This window comes from Trichogramma pretiosum, unplaced genomic scaffold (assembly GCF_000599845.2).
Source record: "Trichogramma pretiosum strain Unisexual culture from Peru unplaced genomic scaffold, Tpre_2.0 scaffold17, whole genome shotgun sequence".
NCBI classification, from domain to species: domain Eukaryota; kingdom Metazoa; phylum Arthropoda; class Insecta; order Hymenoptera; family Trichogrammatidae; genus Trichogramma; species Trichogramma pretiosum.
Genome location: NW_019641225.1, coordinates 1371226 through 1392533, shown reverse-complemented (window position 1 = coordinate 1392533; position 21308 = coordinate 1371226). Strand labels below are relative to the sequence as shown.

The 21308-nt window shown below is 43.6% G+C and overlaps 2 protein-coding genes across 4 annotated transcripts; one reads left to right on the top strand and one right to left on the bottom strand.

Annotated features, from left to right (window-relative positions):
* The first annotated feature begins 1415 nt into the window (after positions 1-1415).
* Positions 1416-2950, top strand: LOC106649245 (zinc finger imprinted 3-like). Its single transcript, XM_014366549.2, has 3 exons — positions 1416-1589; positions 1665-1776; positions 1858-2950. The coding sequence occupies exons 1-3, from the start codon at positions 1558-1560 to the stop codon at positions 2797-2799; spliced, it is 1086 nt and encodes a 361-aa protein (XP_014222035.1). The 5' UTR covers positions 1416-1557; the 3' UTR covers positions 2800-2950.
* A 3608-nt stretch (positions 2951-6558) lies between these two features.
* LOC106649178 (putative aminopeptidase W07G4.4) lies at positions 6559-20900 on the bottom strand. 3 transcript variants are annotated; one of them, XM_014366460.2, is made up of 10 exons: positions 20689-20900; positions 19642-19759; positions 18486-18856; positions 16046-16330; positions 14217-14325; positions 11417-11564; positions 10145-10497; positions 9580-9858; positions 8332-8574; positions 6559-6724 (listed from the first exon to the last, which is right to left on the bottom strand). In XM_014366460.2, exons 3-10 carry the CDS (start codon positions 18743-18745, stop codon positions 6569-6571), a joined length of 1833 nt encoding a protein of 610 aa, XP_014221946.1. In that variant the 5' UTR covers positions 18746-18856; positions 19642-19759; positions 20689-20900; the 3' UTR covers positions 6559-6568. The 3 variants fall into 3 exon arrangements, with proteins under 3 accessions (XP_014221946.1, XP_014221947.1, XP_014221948.1); XM_014366461.2 differs by lacking the exon at positions 20689-20900 and adding an exon at positions 19883-20528; XM_014366462.2 differs by lacking the exon at positions 18486-18856 and having other exon boundaries at positions 20689-20898.
* Between the last annotated feature and the right edge of the window lie 408 nt (positions 20901-21308).

The window sequence follows — 21308 nt, the reverse complement described above, 5'->3', positions numbered from 1 at the left end:
AAAAATATTTTATACACACGTTACGCATACATACATGTAACGAACCTCTTGAAAAACTCGCCCGGGACAATAATGTGTCAGATTAAAAGATTCACACAGGAATTCAACGAAGTGCTGCTGCTGCCGGGGGATGGCCCTATTAATGCATTGCTGCCGCGGCGCCATGCATCTCGTGGCGCGCCGCCACCGCGGCACTCTCTCTGTCTTGCGCGGGCGGCTCCCCCCCTTATCCGCATGCCAATGGGGTTTTCCGCGGAATTGTGTGTGTTTGTGTTATGCGACGACATAGGCGCATAAATATTTGACGCAAGGAAGAAGAAGAAAAATAAAATCGGAACAAGAATTAGTACTCGCCGGCATTATATTATTTAAGGTAGGCGTATCGATCCTACATGACGTATATTACGTATGTATCTCTCCTCTAAACGCGTCTGACTCACCTCGACTCAATGCTGCTGCTGTTGTTGCGCGTGCGATCGCGCAAAATTCATCGGAACAGAGAGTGAGAGAGAGAGAGGAAAGAAAAAAAATGTTGCAACTTCGCGGAGCAGTTGCAACAACGTTATTCAATTTGTGAATCGAGTCTCGGGGAAGGAAGCATCGCGACATGATTTTGCTATACTCTTTTAATGTGCCGTGTCATCGTTGCTTCACGATCGCTATATTTTATTCGTAATTTGATACTTCGTTTTATTTATTTCGATCGAAAATTATATTTCAAAGAGCAGTGCAACTTCGAGTGTAAGCGTCTTTTTTGCTTCGACCTTAAGTGTCACTTTGTGACGATACGTACACTTCGATCCGGAGGGAGAAGCTTTGAAGTTTTCACTTCGAAGCTGTTTCGAGCGAAAAGTCAAACGGCTGAGTTTACTTCATTTACTTCGAAAAGACTGGAGATACATATTTTTTTAATAGGGTGAAGAACGCGTTGCATGGGAAGTTATAGGGGGAAAAAAATAGAGATCGAAGCTTTTTGACGTCGAATATGCCGGGAAAAGGGGTGAAACTGTTAAATTGTCAGGTAAAAGGTAATGTCAGTCCGACGAAACATACTTCACTTTTGTCAGGTTGCGCTGAAAAAGTAAAATAAGAAATGAAAGGCGCTCGTGATTTTGACGAAGTTTGAAGCTACTTCTAATGACAAGTTTAAAATTGTGTTTTCTGAAGTGTGAATTTTTGGTAATCGAACGTGGGGTACATTAAATCGTATTAAAAATTGTTCCTGATATAACACGAGAGTTGACTATTCAATTTTTCATTCAAACTTCATTTCGAAGTGAAGTCCATAATATAGCTCGTACAATTTTTTATGGCACTAGCTCTATCTTGGAAGGATAATTTAAGAAAATTTAAGTTTTTTGCCGTAAAATATTATTTATTTAATGATGATTATTATTCACGAACGAGATCAATCAATTTACCTCGTCAATTGTATACACTCTGTTCGCATGAGTTTCCCCTACTTATCGATATGTAAATATTATGGAACTGGAGTTCGCTTGGCGCGTAACATTACTTGTACAGAAAGATTAGTCGTTCACAAAATATTATTTGAGAATGATGGAGCCAAGTGGTTTATACAGTGTCAGGTAAATTTTATTGTATGAAAATGAAAGAATGAAAATATTTCAACATAATCCTTAATCTCACTGAAAATTTTTTAGAGTGAAAAAAGAGCCTTGTGAAGAGTCTTTCAATGAGATTGATTATGAAGTAATTGACGAGACGCCAGCTGCTAGAGATTTTCAATCCTTGAGGCATCTGCGGGAAAATTCAGTAAGTGTTGAAAATTTTATGGGACCATGGCATTTTAGTTTTCTAAATAAATATTTTTACATAAATTAAATTTTATTATAGACTCAAGCGCTTCGAAAATGTGACGGAAATCAAGAAAATGAAGTTGCCGACCTGCGAATCGAATTGGAATGCAGAGAACAGAAGCCTATCTTGAATTTACTAGCAGTCAAGAAAATGGAGGATCATTCTCAAAATTACTTGCAAGGCATAAAGTATTGCTACGATTATCATACTCTTAATATGATTAAAGTAGAAACTGCAGATGTAGTAAAAAAAGAATCTTTCGACGAAGATCCAACAAATGGACTCAGCGAGCCCAACCAAAACAGAAGAGTTGAAAAAAAGTTAATCTATGAATGCGGAAGCAAAAAACACATCGACTCGACACATGATCGTATCACCCACACTTGCGATATATGCGGGAAGACATATGCCCACAAAAAGTCTCTCAAAGTACACATCGATTCAGTGCATAATAAAATCACTCACGCATGCGAAATATGCGGAAAGAAATTCACGCAAAAGAAGAATCTCCAAATACACATTGATTCGGTGCATAATAACATTACTCACGCATGTGAAATATGCAAAAAGACATTCAAACATAAAGTTAGTCTCAAAATTCATGTAGATATGCACAATGGTCAGAAAAAGTACAAATGTGATGTATGCGAAAAGAAATACCTGACAAAGGGTGATCTCCAACAACACATAGATTCAGTGCATAATAAAATTACTCACGCGTGCGATATATGCAAAAAGATATTTACACGTAAGAGTACTCTTCGAGTCCACGTCAATGCAATACATAATGGTGTGACCTACGGATGTGATTTTTGTGAAAAAAGATACACCAATCGATCTGGTTTACATAAACATGTCAAATCGTCACATAATAGTATCGAACATGCTTGCAAGTTGTGCGGAAAGATATTCGGACGAAAAAGAAATCTCGAAAACCACCTAGGTGTGGCGCATCGCTCACATACAACGACCGAATAAATTTATAAAATGTCTATGTTAAATAGAGTCAAAAGCCCTGACGTGTATGTTTGACACGATATTATGAACTCCAATATTATGTTACTGAAAATAGCTTGAACTTGAAAGCATTGTCAATTTCGATAATAAAACAATACATATTTTTGTGGCAAAGAAACCATACTGCTTGTTTCAAATCAATCTTCATAATATATCGCCGTGCACCCTTCATATTTTGCGTTGAGCTGCAATCGTAATAAGACAAGATGATTGATTCCTTTGCTCGTATCAATGCGAATTTAAAACAGCTTCGCATCATTTTTTTATAGAGTATAATAAATTAATAATGCCAAAAGTAAATTGAAAATACAACGAAAATGCAACGAAAAATGCACGATGTCTCGAAAATTCACCGTTACGAATTTTCAGCTGGACAGAGTAAATCGGTATCCACATACATACATTCCATCTGCGTATACGAAAGTGCTTGGGTTACAACATATCCTCACTAGCTGCATGACTGCTGCTGCTGTATCGTAGATATCTTAGCGCGCACACACACACATAATTGCAGCCGGCCATAGCAGTAAAATATCAACTCTCTGATTCATCGCGTAGAGATTTTTGTACGCGTTATCCCTAATTCTCTCAACCACCCTCATTGGCATTTCCGGCGGTATGTCTATGTGTATAAGTAGAGGCGATCGCGCGCTTAGCTCGTTCGGACCGATTATTCGGAAAAAGGTCGGTGTCTTGGCCTCCCTCGCACACAAACACAAGCGCCTGATGTATGTGTCTGCGTATAGGATACTTAATACACCGCACGCGACCGATGAAGAGGAGAGAAGAAGAAGAAAAAAAAGACGAAGAGAGAGAGCGAAGCGCTGCACACGACGAGGCGCGCGCGCGCGGGCGGATGGCCTTTTTTCCAGATTTTCGGTATGTGCTACCTACGCGTGAGTTTTTTGCGCCCCCGAGCGAGCCTACATGTTATATATACATACGTATATATGCGTATATGGAAAAAAAATACGCACGTATCTAGATTGACCAGCGCGTGTCCGGCACGCAGGAAGTGGGGACGGACGCAGCACATCGGCCGAAATCGAAACTCGATCTTTTGTTTCTTTTTTAGAGGGGCTACTGTGTTGCATGTGGCGAGTTTTTGATTTTTATATACTTAACGATCGATTGCACGTCTCTCTCTTATATATATATATTGGAGAGAAAATGCGTATCTCTCTCTCTTTCTGTCTTGACGTCGAACTGACATCGCTATATACATCGGAAGGTATTACTTGCCGAGAGGCTCATTGTGCTATGCGTATTATATAAAAGGTGATACTGCAAAAGAAAGCGATTTAATAGGCAGATGTTGGTTTTTTTTTGCGCTGTGGCGTGGAAATGTCAACCTATGCGCTCGCACGCACACATGGTCGACAATAGAGAGAGAGAGAGAGAGAGAGAGAGAGAGAGCGAGAAAGACATTGGGTGATGAACTTTTGTATAGTACATCGCGATAGATTTCACGAATGGATGCATCCAGTGTGTCGTGGCACATTTCTACGTCAAGTGTCCCTCGCACGCACACACACGTCAACCGAAATCGATACGAAAATCCGCATCAATTTCGATTTACCGAATGCAAATTCGTTTTTTATTTCATATACAGCATTATGCATCGATGAGACACACGCGATCGTTCAATTATACAACGTCGCCTATGATATTGTTATTAATCGTTTCCTTGAACTCGAAGCGACAAGTTCGCCGGTGTGACTTTCTTTTTCCTGTTGACCTCAAAATTGTTCAAATTCAAGATATAATAGAGGATGGAGAGAAAAAAATGATTGAATAAACCGTACACTGGCTTTATCCTTACGTAAATGGGAGGTTTAACGTACTCGCGCAAGGTAAATTTTATTATGCACCATTTGGTGATATAAGACTATGCGCTTCGGGTGTATATTGTCGGTTCGCGATGTTTCTGGTCGATTCGGTGGAAGCTTGGAGAAAAAATAATTCAATGATTGGGTTGTTTAATCAGACAGGGTGCAAAGAATCAGATCTATGATGCACTTAGATGCTATTTTTATTCTGTATGCCCCTAAACTAAACTTACCTAAAAGCTTATATCGTTTTTTCGAGAAACTTCAAGGTTACTTATTAACATAGGCCCAATTCACAGTCGTTCTTGATGATGATAGTCGATTTTTTCTTTGCTTTTTGCACTTCGACTGTTCGAGTCCTTAATCCAAGAAATAATCAAAGGTATTACACATGGCGGTATAACAAAAAGATAGAACAATTAACTATCATTTCAATAACTTAAACTAATTTTCGATCTTCATATTGAAAGAAAAACGAATTTCGAAAATGTTCAAGAGTAACGCTGTTATCATGATCAGATATAAGTAAGTAGGTCGCATTTTTACCATCGAAATTTCTACATTACCAACAGTGTGTTATCAAAAGTAAAATAACGCATTTTTGAATCGTTATATTTAAGAGCTTTAATTGTATTGTATTGTCTTTAAAAAATCAACCACCAGCAGCTTTTAATTGTTTAAATTTAATAATGCCACTAAATCCACTTATATTCGTGTAATTGTTCGTTGGCTAAACATGAATCGACCTTACCAACCGATTCGTACCAATTGAGGTTCATGTAGTTACTTTGTGAGCCCAGTTGGTAAGAAAAATTCGAATCGATTAAAATCGAATACTTAAAGCTATGAATAAATAAGAGAAATGTAATATAATAATTATAAGAAAAGACTCGAGGTCAATGTATTTTCGTGTAACAACGTAGAAAGTCTTTGAAATAATGAACTTTGAATTGTTTTTCTCTACCACATCGAAATGCTTTGAAAACTTTACAAAAATAAATCTATCGATCACAGTCTCTGAATTTCAAAGGTCAACCGCAAAACGAGGCATTTCATCATCGTTTAAAAGAAAAAAAAGTCATCATCAAGGAGACAGCGAGCGATATATTCGTGGCTGCGGGTAAACAAGGACTAAATTTCGAAGTAGCTGTCATTACGCGGAGGCATTCGTGACTGGAGCGCATCAATCGCAGGGAAGAACTCGCGCACAAATTGGAAATGGAACGATGTTCATTGCACATGGCATGTGTTGTCGGTCACGCGCCGAACTAAAGGTAAAGGAGAGAAAAATGCCATTTCAATATAAAACGTAATATCGCTGCATCGGAACAGACATCATGTTTTTAATTAAAAAAAAAACAATCATAATCTTTTCTCTTACGTCGTTTCGATTCGTTGTGTTTTTTTTTCTAACAACTTTCCGAAGCCGCGTAAACCTCCAAGCGACACTCTTGGCTACCCTCGCACGACGATTTCTCATTACTGTTGTTGTCGGTACGGCAAGGTCGAGCCGTGGTCGAGGGCGAGCACGTCACCGGCTTGCAGAGGATCTTGGTCGAGGCGGTCTTGGTCTGGCTGACGGTCAGGCACTTGCCCTGGATGAGGCAGCAGTAGGCCAGACCGAGCACGGGGCTGCCCTCGTAGGGCTTGCTGCACTGCGGGTAGAGCGCCTGGCCGGCCATGTCGATGTGCGTGTACTTGATCGGCGCGCAGCTGTACAGGCCGTGCTGCGAAAGGAGGAACAAATGAGGGAGTTGGGAGTGGGTAAGGTTCTCAAAGATCATCATAATGTTTTTTTTTTTATGAACAAAACTTTATTCAAGTGAAATATTAAAATATATTCAATAACAAATGGACTTTAACTGTATTTCTTTTCTGTTTTTTTTTATCATTTTTATTATTTATTCCTCGGTTTTCAAAGCCTTGAATTCGTTGGTGAGGAAACGATTGGCCAAGGCCAAGATCGGTGCGCCGGTCGGCGCGTCGGGCAGATCGCCCGCGCTCGCCGCGATGTCCAAGTGACTGTACCTCAGTGGCTTCTCGGACGCTTTGCCGTGCTGCGGAAAGTAATTAAAAAAAAAAAAGAAGTTTTACTCCTGTTACTGCGTAAAAAAAAAATAATAAGCTGGAATTCGAGGACGGAGACGGGAGAGATGGATTTCAGCAGAGCTTGAGTCCCGAAGGAGAATCAGGATTTACCGTAACACTTAGCCGAGATCCAATTTGTGAACGGCGATATCCGTCAAGTCGTGCAGTATATCACCAAAAAGTAATTCTTTGGCTTTAAAAAAAATTGCCGCTGCTCGTGCGCATAGCGAGATTTTCTCGTAACCCGACGTAAATTCGAAGTAATGCGCGCGATATATATGCGCGACGAAGAGTCGTCGTCGTCGTCGTCCTACGCTTACAACTCTTCCAACTCTTACATCCTGGGAGTAGAGAGAAGAGCTGCAGTAGCAGTGGTAGCCCATGCATCATCTCGAGCGCGAGCCTTCTTACTCTACGCGAAAGCTTCGGAGCGGGAGGAGGAGGAAAAGCTCCGCGGACCGAGAAAAAAGATTGTGTGTGTGTGTGTGAAAGCTCCGATCCAGCGAGCCATGCTGCTGCTGCTGCGCTGGGGTGCCCCCCTCAAGTTAAAAGTAATAAGTGGAGCGAAGAAAAATGGAAAAAGTTCCGTGAGTTTTCGGGGGAAGCTGCTGCTGCTGCTGCTGCTGCTCCTCGAGCTTGCAAGCTCGCGCGCGCAAAAAAGACTTATTGTTTCTCGCGTAAATATCTCTCGCGTGTTGCGTTTTAATGATTGATTATACTTACAAAAAAAAAAAGAAGACGAAAGAAGAAGAGAGATTTAATTACGAAAATCTCGCGCGCGAAAAGACGGGGGCGCTTGTCGGATATATTATAGCCCCCTTTTCCCGGCCAGGCGCGAGAGTAACACGTGTATTACCATCGGTGACAGCAGCAGCAGCGCGTGGATTGTTTGTTGTGTTATTACGTAGAGCGAGACAAGCGCAAACAATGTCGGCGGCCGAAATTCATCGCATACAACAGCAGCACGCGACAACGATGTTGAAAATAGAAATTAAAGCGTCGCGCGCCTCTCGTGGCCCAAAAGGCCATTACGGTATACAAGCGATAAGCAGCTCTGTATCTTGTCAACGTCGACGAGTACCGACTCCGAAAAAGGTATAAAATCCTGAGTAGAGGATGTATAAAATCGATCGAGTTTACAATCATCGCGCATCCGAGCCGAGAGAAACGTTTAATTGCCCCCTTTCGCGGAGAGCTATTAAATACCGTGTGTTGCGCCTCTCGCCCTTCGCGAGTTCGAACGGATTATTTATTACACGAGTGCGCGAGTTCGTCGTTGTACACTCGTGTTGCTGTAAGCGGCGGCGTTCGCGCTTAAAAATCCCATTTTAATCGATGCACAAATAATTATTGCGCTAAAGAGAGGGAGAGAGCCGCGAGCTTGAAACGATAGATTTCTCTTGTTTTCCGTGTATAAATATAAATACACATCGCACAAGGGGGTACACTGCTCCGCTGTTCGTGCGGGAAAAAGGTATTATATACAGGTGTGTGGAAGCTCAAAGCTCTTCGACAAATAGCCATCGAATAAATCAAAATGACCAAACGAAACTCGTAAATAAATTCGATCAATTACCTTGTCGAGTCCGGAGGCGAGGACGAGGAAGGCGCAGGCGCCCTGGTGGCCGCGCTGTCCGGCGGTGCTGGCGCCGCGGCCCTGAGTCTGCAGCACGTCGTCGCCCTCGCACTTGCCCTTGTAGTTCGTGAAGTCGTCCTTGCGCAGCACCGAGACCTCGAACGGGTCGCCCATCACCTCGCCGCAGGCCTGCAGCTTGTAGGCGTTGGATATCGATCGGGCCACCGAGTTGTCCATGGCGATCTGCGGTAGAGAGAAAGAGACAAGTGTCATCGGTCAATCTCACGGTGTTATATACATAGTATGCGCGTTGGGGGGAAAGAATCGATTCTTGTCGCCATCGAGTGGGGGATTAATTTGCTCAATTTCAATTAGGTAGTAGGTTGATGGGCTACATGTGTAGAGAGAAGCCCCAACTACAGCAGTAGCAGCAGCAGAGAGAGAGAGGATGAATGTACAAGTTAAACGGATAAAAAGTGTCGGGAAAGAGGAAAGGAATTAAGGGCATTTGTCCCAGAGATGATTAAACTCCGGCAAATAGAGAAAAAAAAAGTAAAAAAGAGAGAGAGAACGAGAAGAGAGAACGGGAAGGAAATGAAATATCGCGAGCCATTATTAAAAGTAGCGAAAGAGGTTGCAGCCGAGCGATCTTTCAGTCGGTCTCTCGCTCGCTCGCTCACTCACTCTTTTACGCTGAAACGCGCGCGCGCCACCATCCCGCGATGACGTCTATACCCTCTCACTCGCTACTTTGGAAACTTTTTCTGCTAATCATCTGCTTCTCTCTCTCTCTGTGTTCTCCTCGTATATAAGCTGGAGAAGAAAATTTCAAGCCCCCGGACGAGAGCGTGTGTCTATATAAGCGACGACGACGCGCTGCCGGGGTCTCTAACGAGAAAGATTCTTCGCGATTTCGGGGGGAAAGCTCATGCCGAAGCTTTCTGTCGATTTCGTATAAACGCGCGCGTGGATTCGACGTACGCGTATATAGGAGAAGATGAAAAAAAAAACGGCGAGTCGAACGAGAAGCGGCTCAGAAGCAATTAAAAATTTCCATGAGGGAGAGAGACGGAGAGAAGCAGATGCAGAGGGAGAAAAAATCGGACAAGAATTTAATTATTGTTTGAGTTTGACAAACTTCAAAAAAGAAGAGGGAGAAAGAAAAAACTACCGCGTAAGAAGGCCAAAATGAGAAAAGAGTCGAAACTTTGTTATTATTATATAACGTTGTGATGATATATATATTACCGAGTATCCGCTGCCGGCCGACTTGACGGCGTGTCCGGTCAGAGTGGCGATGGTGAAGATGTGCGGATTCACCGAGCACAGGGCCATCTCCTTGACGTGGTAGAGGATGTCGGCCATGGCCATGCGGCCCTCCGCGTCGGTGTTGGTGACGCGCACCCTAGCGCCGGAGCGCGCGGTGATCACCTCGTCCGAGACGTAGGCGTTCTCGCCGCAGCTGTTGCGCACCACGCCCAGGGCCACCACCACCTTGACGGTGGGCGGCTGCAGCACGTTCACGACCTGTTTGTTTTTTTTTTTTTTTTAAATAACGTTAGCGACGTGAAAATAAAAAAGTATAAAAATGCATGCGTTGTAATTGTTTTCGTGTGCGGATTTTTTAAAAAAAAATGTTCTGGGATAATTAAATTTTTTAGTTTTCATATACGCGAGAGAATGAAAACGTAATTCTATATTTCCCTCGTGATATTTTTAACACGAAAATTCGTTTACCCACTTTTTACCCCGAATTTCCGCACACAACACAACAAGGCGCGCGCGCGCGCGCACAGAAAAATAAATCCATTACCTGCATGAAACCAGCCGCGGCGGCGGCGCCGCACTTGTCGCGGCTCATGCCGGCCATGTGGCCGTCGGTCTTGATGTCGTTGCCGCCCGTGTCGTAGGTCACGCCCTTGCCCACGAGCATCACAGTCTCGAGGACGCAGCTCGGGTCCTGCGGCTCGTAGGTCAGAAAGATGACACGCGCCTGATGCCGGGGCGTGACGGAAGCGCCACGATTGACCGCGGCCAGGCACGGGTACTCCTTGAGCAGGGTCGGCTCGTCGCAGATCGACTGGACGGAGACGCGCGAGCCGTGGAAGAGCTGGCGCAGGTACTCCTCGACGCGGGGCGCGGCCATGCGCTCCGGGTCGGCGCCACCTGCGAGATAAAGAGTAGTTTTTTTTTTTTTTTGAAAAAATGTCGGAATCGGCAATTTATTCGCTGCGCTAAGGTGATTTTGCCGTGCAGGCAGCAAGAACCATTCATTTTTAGCCCCAAAGACGGCATTATTTAAGATCGATCATTAATTTCATTTCATTCATACTGCCGCGCACTATTAATCATTTTTTCCCCCTTACGTACACACATACACACCGCAACAGACGTTTAATCGATAGTCATGTTATGAGAAGCTGAAAAAAAATTTGACACACCGAGCGAACACGATTAATTCAGTCTCTGCCGTGCACGGGTTTTACGCGCGCGCACATCCACGCAATCGCTGATGAAAAGCAGAGAGAAAAGAGCAGCACGCGAAGAAAATTATTAATCGTATAGATCGAACATTTTTTCCGACGTTTCGTCATTTTCGGTCGGGTTATTCTCGCTCGTACACTCTCCTCTCTCTGTGCACGATAAAACGTCGTATACGAAAAGCTTTCGTCGTGGCAGTGCTGAACTGCAGCTGCAGCTTTATACGACGCGGTTCTCCCCGCAGAGAGCGATAAGCGCCGCCGCTGCCGCGCGACTTTGACAAAACGATTTTCTCGTATTTCTCGCGACTGCTGCCGCTGCTGCTGCTCTACCGGGGTAAATCCAGAAACTGCACTTAGATAGATCTCGCGTCGTTGTGCTTTTAAAACACGCGAAGAGAGAGAGATGAAACGTTCGATCGATTATTTGCTACGAAATTGCCGATATAAAAGTTTTCGAATTACATTTAAACGTACACACAAAGTGAGCAAAATGCAATAAATAAACCAACACACACACACACACCTGGTCTCAAAAGCGAATCTCGCAATATATATAAACGCAATATTTGATTTGTACATAGTAGACATATATATTTACTCACCGATGTCACGAGCGACGTATCTGCCGCTCTCGAGGGCCTGGGCGAGCTTCACGACGCCCTGAAGCTTCGTGGCGCAGATCGGGCTCCAGACACCGAGGCGCTTGGCCTTGTGGGTGCGTTCCGCACTGATTTCGCGTACCTCCAGGGGCTACAGCAGCAGCACAAGCAGCAGCAGCATGGAAAAGAGAGGCAAAAAGAGAGAGGACGAGCCATGAGACATCAGAGCTTTATATATTCATTATATACACAGAGATAGAGAGGAAGAGAGAGAAAGAGAGAGAGATAACATTTGGAAAGTTGCTTATTTTAAGTAGATTACGGGGGATGATTCGAATTATGTGTACTCTCGCTCTTTTCCTGCGTATATATACATTCCGCATTCGCCATAGCTGTACGTTATATAGGTATACGCGCGTGTGCATTTAATAAAGCGACACAGAGAAAAGAGAGAGAGAGAGTTTGAATCGTCAAAAGTTTTGGCCCGCGCGTTGCTAACCGTAGGACAAGTTGCCGGGAGTTTGCACATTTTACCCGCGTGCGCACGAATTTCGGTGCGGGATATGGCAATTAGTCGAAATTTCAGTTTAGTCACTCGCGCGCAGCACAGCAGCGGATATAAAAAAAAAATTGAAAAAAAAAAGTACCCACGGTTGGGAGCAGTAGTAGAAAAAATATAGCACGTCAATTTTCCAAATAAAAGTCGTAAGGGATTTTTTTCAACCGAGTCCTCTCTGTGCGCGCGAGGGCCAAAAATAATCAATCCTGTCCTCGCTCGCTCGCTCGGTCCAATCTTTTGAACATTCCATATTCTCTCTCGCTCGCTCTCTTATTCGATCTTGGCCCTCCGGAGTTTTGCACTACTGCGGGCTAAAAGTTTTCCTCTCTCTCTCTCTGCAAAGTGCAGCGCAGCGCGACACGTATACCCTACGTGTGTTATACGTATATAGAGGCGTAAATCAATGGCGCTTGGGTGTTTGAAAACAGCACCATCTGTTAGCTATACATACGAGACACACACAGAGTTGGATCTAGAGCTAGACGAATAAGTGTGATTCGACTTTTTCAAACTGAATGACATGCCCTCGCGCGCGCTATCTTTTACAAAGAACACACACACACAGACACACCAACACCCAGACGTCCGTTACTATTTGTCAGGCCTTCGCTTTCCGAATTCAAATCCTTTCCTCGGTGCTCTCGGGTGGTGCGGCGCGCGGAGCCTTTAAAATTCTGCTTGCGCGCTTTTTTGTGTGTGCAGCGAGCAGCAGCGGTAGACTTCAGCTTGCGAGGGCCTGAAAGGGCGTCGAAAATCGGAATAAAAAAAAAAAAAGAGAGAAAAAGAAAAGTAAAGAGGAAAATTCGGTATTTTCTTCTTTCAGCGCGAGTCATCTCTATAGGTATATTTTTTTCTTTTTTCAACCTCGAAATATATTCTGCAGCGCTGCCGAGAAAATGTTTACGCGTTTCGATTTTTGTGTCAATCACCACCAGTTGAAAGTGAACAACAACAACGGCCCCCCCTTCGTACATACATACAGCGAACAACGCAACGCAAGTCCGCCTCTAGCTCGTTCTCTCGTACATCATACTCATCCCAAGTAGAAGCAGCCGAGGGCAAGTCGAGAATTCAATCGATGCTAAGCATCTCAAGAGTGCCGAATATCTATCCGGTTGCCTCTCAGGCATCGAGACTGCTGCTGCTACTGCTACTGCAGTACACACTCCGTAGAAGCAAAAGAAGGCCCGTGAAATTTCGCTAATTAGGTCGGTACCTCTCTTCCTCTGGCATTATATACGCGCGTATAATCCCTCTCCCCACCGGAAGAAGAAAGAAATTAAATGCCTCGCTACGCGGACATGCCTCGTTGTACACATCGTTTATGTATATCATCCGATGCTGTACGTGCCATTCGCGCGTGTGTATAGTGTGCTTACATAACGGAAGACAAAGTTTTCGGCAAAATTCGCAGGAGGCACGGTGTGTATATGCGAGTATGTGGAGTGTGCATAACGTGTACATAATACGGCACCGATAAATCGATCAAACGAGCCGAGTGTATGAGGTTGTGCGGAGCTCTGCGCTGCTTCGAGGAGGAGGGGAAAAATATTCGGAGGCTCGTGGTGATGATACAGCGAGATAGAGAGAGAGAGGCAAAAAGTTCCTCTATGACGGTATTTGATTAGTGTCTCGTTCGACAAAATTTAGCCGGTCAAACGTGCTATTATATAAGCTCACCCCCGTTACGACCCTTGGCCTTTTAGTTATTTCCTCCTCTTATCCTTGCCTTTTCTTTATATTATCGATGACAAGTATGTGTGTACGTTGGGAATTTTCGTTAATGTCGTGGTCCGGAATGGGTGAATGTACTTTTGCAATCTCTCTCTATGTCTTTCTTTTTATCTCTGGTAAGAACTCGACGCGATGATGTAAGTAATTTAGTCATCCCTGACGTGGGCGTGTTCGTCTGCGACTCCAAGTGGCAATTTTCACCCGAGTAAAAACAACGAAAAGAAAAAAAGAAAATAGCACGAGGGCACAAGAAGGACGATGTCTCTCGAAAGTATTACTTTGCCGCCCCCGGTATATAGCGTGTGGCAGTGATTGCATTGCACGCGTCGACGCGCGGAACATACACACAGAGCAGAGTAGAGAGAGAGAGACAACAGTTTAATGCCAGAGAGAAAATTGCAGTTACCGCACAAGATTTCGGGTATCTACTACAACTACTTCACGGAGGAAAGAGCAACAAGAGTAAAAAGCTAAGAGAGAAAATGAGAGCGAGTGAGAGATTTTACTTACCACGTAGAGAGCCTCGAGGGCGCCGAGCAGAGTAACTAATTCCACATTCTCGAAGCGCGAGTCGGGCAGCAGCACGAGCAGCGGACATTTCACACCTGCTTTCAGAGCTCTGCAATGAGAAAAGGAGAGAAGAAAAAACTTAGGCGCGTTATGTACAAATGAGAAAATAACGCAGCTCTCCTCGTGATTGCGGCACGATTGTCCTTTCCGGAGCTTGCGCAGTTGTTGGTTGCTTCGCTTCGTTGGAGTGATTAATTTTCGAATAAAAATCATACTACTGTATTACTGACTGACATATATTCTGTATACATTTGCACGCTCGTTCGACCGTGAGTTCAAACAATTTTTTTTGTTCTGCACCCCTCGCGTCGCGTTAGAATCGCGTTTGATTATAACGAAAATAGACGGCCGAACGAAATAATAAAAAAATAGAAAATACGAAAAATCGAAGAATCATAGACAGCAGCGAGGCTATGCATATAAACTTGGACGCAAACGTCGAATAATATCGGAGGGTACGCACGCGTATACGTGAATCACGCCCCGAAATTTCGGGCGATATCAATATTTTTCCACGTACGTATGTATAAGCTCGACACATATTTTAACAATGAGTATATCACGGCGGTACAGCCCTCCGTCGCGCGACGAGTGTATACTTATCCCATGAATTATCGTACACATCGATGCTGGATTAGTCATGCAATAACACGCGCTCGAATTTTCCCTCGAAATCTCGAATACACACTCGCACGTATAAATACTTGCAGTTTGTACACGACATTATATTTGCGCGTGCGTATGCATCCGTGCCCGTTATCCATGCAACGAAAAACGATCGCTTTTCTTTCGCGCGCGCGCGAAAATTACTCAGCGCAGCAGCAGCAGCAGCGCCACGAGCTTTTCTCGAGAGTACCGAGTATATAAGAAAATTCCATTATCTCGTGATTCACGTGTATAAATACACGACGATGTATGTATAAGAAAACCCTCTCGACGCACGAAATACACGATACATGTATATAATATATAGGATAGCCCGCGAGACTTTGAATCGCATCGCATCCCCTTTTACCCGCAAGAAGAAGAAGAAGAAGAAGACGCGGTCGGTGCGGGTACACGTACAGTAGCGAAATTTAATGCACACACACGCTTACATACATAGATACGCGCAATTCTATGCTTGTGTGTGTAGAGCTTGCGAGCTTGCACGCCCTGTTTACGTATACGTATTATATACGCGTATATATATAACGACTAACGCACACGATCAAAGCGGAAAGTTCGCGTCGGTATAGGGTATATATTGCCTCGGCGGAAAGGAGAAATCCGTCACGCCTCGCACACGCGTGTGAGTATATATTCTCTACTACCTGCCGCGCCGCAGAGCGAGATAAGCTGTCGTTACCGCCGCTGCTGCTTTTCCCGCGTGATGCGATTTTTTGTTTACTTTTTATTTGCGGTATCTTCTTTGCCCCCCATATATGTGGTGTATATATACGTAGGTAATTCCCTTCTTCTCCCTGGCTGCTGCTGCTGCTGCTGCTCTATGTGCCGCGCGTGACTTTCCATTGTTATTTCTGCATTATGCACCCCCGCCACGCCGATAATACATACGTATACTCGTTCTTTCTTTTTTTTTTTTTTATTACCATATAAGAGCGCGGCGAGGGAAAACGCGCGCCTTGTTTATATCGCTTTACGCGGAATATATAAGTTGACGTTGTGCAGTGTAGGCGATATAAACAAAGTTGACGCGCTTGTAAAAGTTTCTCCATTGCTTTTTTGATAATAATAATAATACGTGCGCCTCCCTCCGTCCGACTTACCGTTTGATACCTTTGGCGGCGGCCTCCTTGAACACGCGCACGTCGTCGTAGTCCGGATTGATGGCGCCCGTGGGGCTGTAGACGAGCCGCTTGGCCGGCAAATTGATGGGCAGCACGGCGCCGCAGTCGAACAGACCCGAGTCGAGCTGGCCGCTGCAGTAGAGGACGGATTTGAAGGGCTCGGGCTCCTCGCCCTGGCCCGGCGGCTTGCCCGACACGAGCACGACACCGTCGTAATCCGGGCTGCAGACGTTGGTCTCCACCAGCAAATCCGTGGGGATGTACCTGCGTAAAGTAAGGATGAAAAATCAGACCGAAGATCATTACGTATCGGAGTGCGATGTAGCTACTACTAGGAGGATCGGAGGAGCTTAGGATAAGAGATGTGTGTAACAGTTTTATAGGGTAAAAATTAGTGGGCGTTGTGAAATTTTTATCAGTACGAATAACCGTCTAAAGAGTGACAAAAAAAGGTCAAACGATTCTTTTTTTCTGCAAACACAAAGCACGAAAGGCAAACAAAATGCATGCGTACACTGAGTCAGAAATAGCCTTTGAATAAATTCCACTTTGAGAATAAGTAATATCGCGCATACCGCCCCCGAAAACCCCGTGTGTTGCTGCTACAATTATCAATTCCAAGTTGGAATTTATCCGACTCGGAGAATGCCTTTCTCTCTCTCTCTCTCTCTCTCTCTCTCTCTCTCGCTTTGACGGGTTTGGAACAATGCACACGCGAAACACTCATCATCTTGCAACTGCAACTGCTGCATTGCACACTGGGTTGCAGAAAAAAAGGCAATTCGCAAAATAAATAAATACGTTGCAACCCGGAGAGTTGCACGAATGGCTTATATACAGCTGCGAGCGAGCTCTGGGCGGTCAAGTTAAATGGACCACTCGCGAGAGAGGATATATTTCACGTGTATGTGTGTGTGTGCGTGGGTGAGTGAGTGCACACATGGCCAATAATAATACGTACGATCGAGAGTGGAAAAGTATAAAAAAAACGAGTTTGTGTGTGCAGTCGTATAGCGCAAACGTGCGTATTTCTCGACTTACTGAATTCAAAAAGATCAATACAACGGGGCAAAAGAGAGTGAGTGAGAGAGAGGACGTGTGCATACAATGCGTGCGCCACGTCGACGACGCTGGATCAATTTTTCTCTTTTCTTTACGCGCTCGCGGGATCTATATACATTCGTTCGGTTACAATGCGCAAATCTCCATGGTGCCGTTTTCTCGCGGCATAGGTCAACGGGAAAAGATGTTGATAACACGAAAAAAAACAGCAAGAGAAAGAGAACGCGGAAGGAAGAAAAGCCAAGTGGGAAAAGAGTCGGATTATACGCTGCAGTAAAAATGTATGTAGGTTGTCAAGGATCAAAAACTACACACACACGCACGCGCGCACCCGTATGTATTTTTCGCACGAGAGAAGAGAATAAAAAAGTCGAAATAAGAGTTGGGGCGAATCGGCGATCAATTTGTAACGAAAAAAAAGAAGGAAAGAAAGACAGAGAGCATGGAAAAAAGCAACGTAACCCAGGAAAAGTTTTTTAAATCCTCGCGTATTACAACGATGAAATATTACAAGTCCGCGCGATTGGCCGAGTAAAAAAGTTTTAATTCAATCCACTGGGGGTAGTTAGAGCTTTTGCCGTTTTATGTACCTTTTTTTTTTTTGATAAATTTTGGAAACCATAACGCGAGTTAAGTAGTTTGACAGTTCTTAATGAAAAACAATTTTTCGGATTTATCCAATCTATTACGGTACTTTTCGAGAAAAAAAAACACAACGTTGTATGTTTCAAAGAGATGAAAATCGATTCGAGAAAATCACTTTCCAGGGAAAAATTTTTCTTGGTACAAAAATGGAAAATGCTATGATAAACTTTTTCTTGTTTTTTCTTTTTTGTTTCGTCAAAGCTATTCGAAGTCAAGCCGTGAGAGAGAGAGAGAGAGAGAGAGAGCAGTTGAACGAGGAATGTCGAATGAACTCGACACACAATCACTCGATCCATTGTTTTCTGCAACTTCATGCATAAATTGTTGCGCTTTTGTTTGTCGCGCGCGCACGAGAGAGAGAGAAATTTTATGTATCGCCGAGGTTGTTGCTGCCGTGCACGGGGAAAAAAAAACATCTCGACACGCACCATTCAACCGTTTAAAAAGTATAGATGATCCGGTTAGTTTATTATATCGACGATGAAAAGCTCGAGTTGCATTATTATTATTATACCTTTTAAAATCAACATAGCATTGTGGAGAGGCTCTCTAAATTCTAAACGAGAATACTTGAACTAGAGTAAAAAATTTAAAAAAAAAAGATTTAGTTTCGCTAGTCGACACACAAGCAGGAAAGAAAGAAAGAAAGAAAGATAAAAGCAAAATCTACAAATAAAAATACGTTTACGACAAAAAAAGCAGTGAACAGTACGTTGAGTAATCGTTGGCCATGGAAAATCTGTTGCTCCTCAAGAGTCTTGAGAGTCTAAAGTGAGCCTGCCTATCGCCGAGTAGCGGCGAGGTCCGTTGCGACAGTGTACGAAAATGGAAGGATCGGCTCGATGGAATGCCGCCACCACCACCCCCCGTTCTTGGCAGCAGCACTCGACTTCCGCGTGATCCTGTGGCTAGCAAGAGTCTCGCGTCTAACCTGACCAGAGACAATATCGCGAGCCCCGCACCTCCCGTCATGGTCGTTTTGTTTTGTTTTTTTTTTTAATATCTAATGTATGCTGTGTTTTACGATTTTTTTTTTTGGTTTTTATAAGAGTTACGATAGCATTAGAATGGCACTACGGCGGGCTGAAATAGGAAAAAAAATAAAAAAAACAATGCTTGGTAAGAAAAAATAATTTAGATTGAGTCTCGCAGCCAATAAATTAGAAGAGAAAGAAAAAAAAGCTAATTAGTGCAAAGTAGGCAGAAAATACATGCTGGAGAGAGAGAGTCATTAGAAAAAACCAAATGTAGAAAGGAAATTACAAGTCAAAACGGTCTTATTTTGTAACGAGGATATGTACAGAAAGAGCACAGTCATCCGATCTCATTGCAACCGTTAGTCGGTACTAAGCAGAAAATTGTCGAATCAGTACCACGTTGTGTACTCGAGTGATTAATTTTTACCGTGAAAACGGCGACGTGTGAAAAATTTACACAGAGGCCAAGGTATTATTATTTCTTTTTTCATTTCACCCACAGACGCATTAGAATTGGATCGATGTAGCTTTCGAGAGCCGAATCATTCGAGCGCCTGAGAGAGTGAACAGACGAAAAATAAAAAAAAAAAATAAATAAAATCATCGAGAGAGAAAAAAACACGATAAGATGCGCGTCGAGTGCCGCGCGCGCTCTGTGACAATAAACAAACGCGAACTGGTATACGAACTCGTCGTGCCGTATCTTTCTCGACTCATTTAACTGCTATCCATGTGTATTCATATTTCTGTTCTTTTTTTTTTTAATATCAAGTGGACAGTGTGAGCAACAACAAAATAAAAAAGCCTGGGAAAGAAGGTAGGTAGGTAGGTAGGTATAGGTGGGTGAAATCAAGAAGAGATTATAAAAATTATTAATTTCTAAAAACTCACCTAGTCTCCATTGCTGTGCAGCGATTGTGTCGCAAGGCGACTTTCGGCGATTCTCAAAAAAAGGTTATATCAAATCCACAGTAGCACCCTGGATCTGTCTTGGGTCGAAGCGATTAACCTAGAAGGCAAAAAGAGAGAAAAGGAAGTTAGTAAAAAAGAAAATCAATCGTACCGGCTCGATATCACGGGGATTCCTTATGGAGTGTTGTCAATGCTTGTTTTTTTTTCATCATCTTCTTACCTGTATGCTTACGATACATAAGTAAATGACAGTCGAACGGGTATAGACACACGCACACACGGAGAAAAGAAAAAAAATTGATAAAGACAAGAGCTGCTGCTGTGCAGAGCGATGCTGGGAAACGATAATGTTATTCAACGGAGTTGAACTGCGTACGATTAGATAGCGCGCGAGGAGGCGCAATTACATTGCATAAAATTCCACCGGTGTGGCGATGATGATCGACGACGACGATGATTAATTAATAATTTCGTTCGTAAATCGCAAAAAAATATGAAGAAGTAAACATGGAATTAACGGCCAACGTAACAGTACATTTTATAAAAACACAAACACGACTCTCGTACGTATAATAAGCAGCGATATGTGCGCGTAGCAGAAGCTATATATAAGTACACACAGACACGAACCACAGACCTATATTTTGCTCGCTTTACATATGACGCGTTTTCTCGAGTTTACTCTCTGCGTGGCATTCGTGAGCAAATTTGTAAACGACCCGTCTTGAATGATCGACACGATGCGTAAAAAGCACGAGAAAATCGACGAGAAAAGCTTCTTCGCGCGAATCTACGTACAACGATGACATCGAGGAAGCAGCGCGAAATAACCTCAAAAACAACGTCGATGCCGCGCGTATAACTATACATGCATACTACGACATCGTCGCCGAGCCGCGGGGGGTTAATTCACACACGCACACAAGAACTCGAACTGTTATATATCGCATAAAAACGAAAGAACGAAGCGAAGAAACTGGACGAGATATCGCCTTTATCGCTAGGTGCGTTTTTGTCTATACGTACTTCTCTATGCGGGTCGTGGACTGCAGTTCGCTGCCGAAGGATGACTATATGACGATGATATGTATCTTTTTCGGTATACACGCACGCGCTGCAGCACAGACGATTCAACGCCGACTGCTGTATATAATCTTCTCAGGCGGCGGCACGGAGACAGCCTATATATCGTATACAACTCGAGACTCCGAGTGACTGGCCTCACCTGTGTACACACATATACAAGCTGAAGTTTGTGGTACTGGTGGTGGTGCTGCTGCTGCGACTACACTTGTATACAGCATGCGCGCGTGTAAGCCGGGTCGACATAAAAAACGGCGCGGCAAACCCTTTAAAAAATCAAAATTACTCGTTCATTTCTTGGGCTTCATTTCTTGGATTTTATTTCTTACACACATCGACCGACTCATCGCAGGTTAAGTCCTGATTTTTGGTAGTGACTCTCGTTCGATCCACTAAGAAGTTTCGATAACACGTAAGTTCGTATATTATTTATATACAAAGTATATAAGTGTGTCAAAGGGATTGTCATCTCTCTGTCCCAATACGTAATATTAAGGATATGTCATCCGATAAAATCTTATACATTCGAGTTGATCGTCGTCGTCGTCGTTGTCTGGCGCATA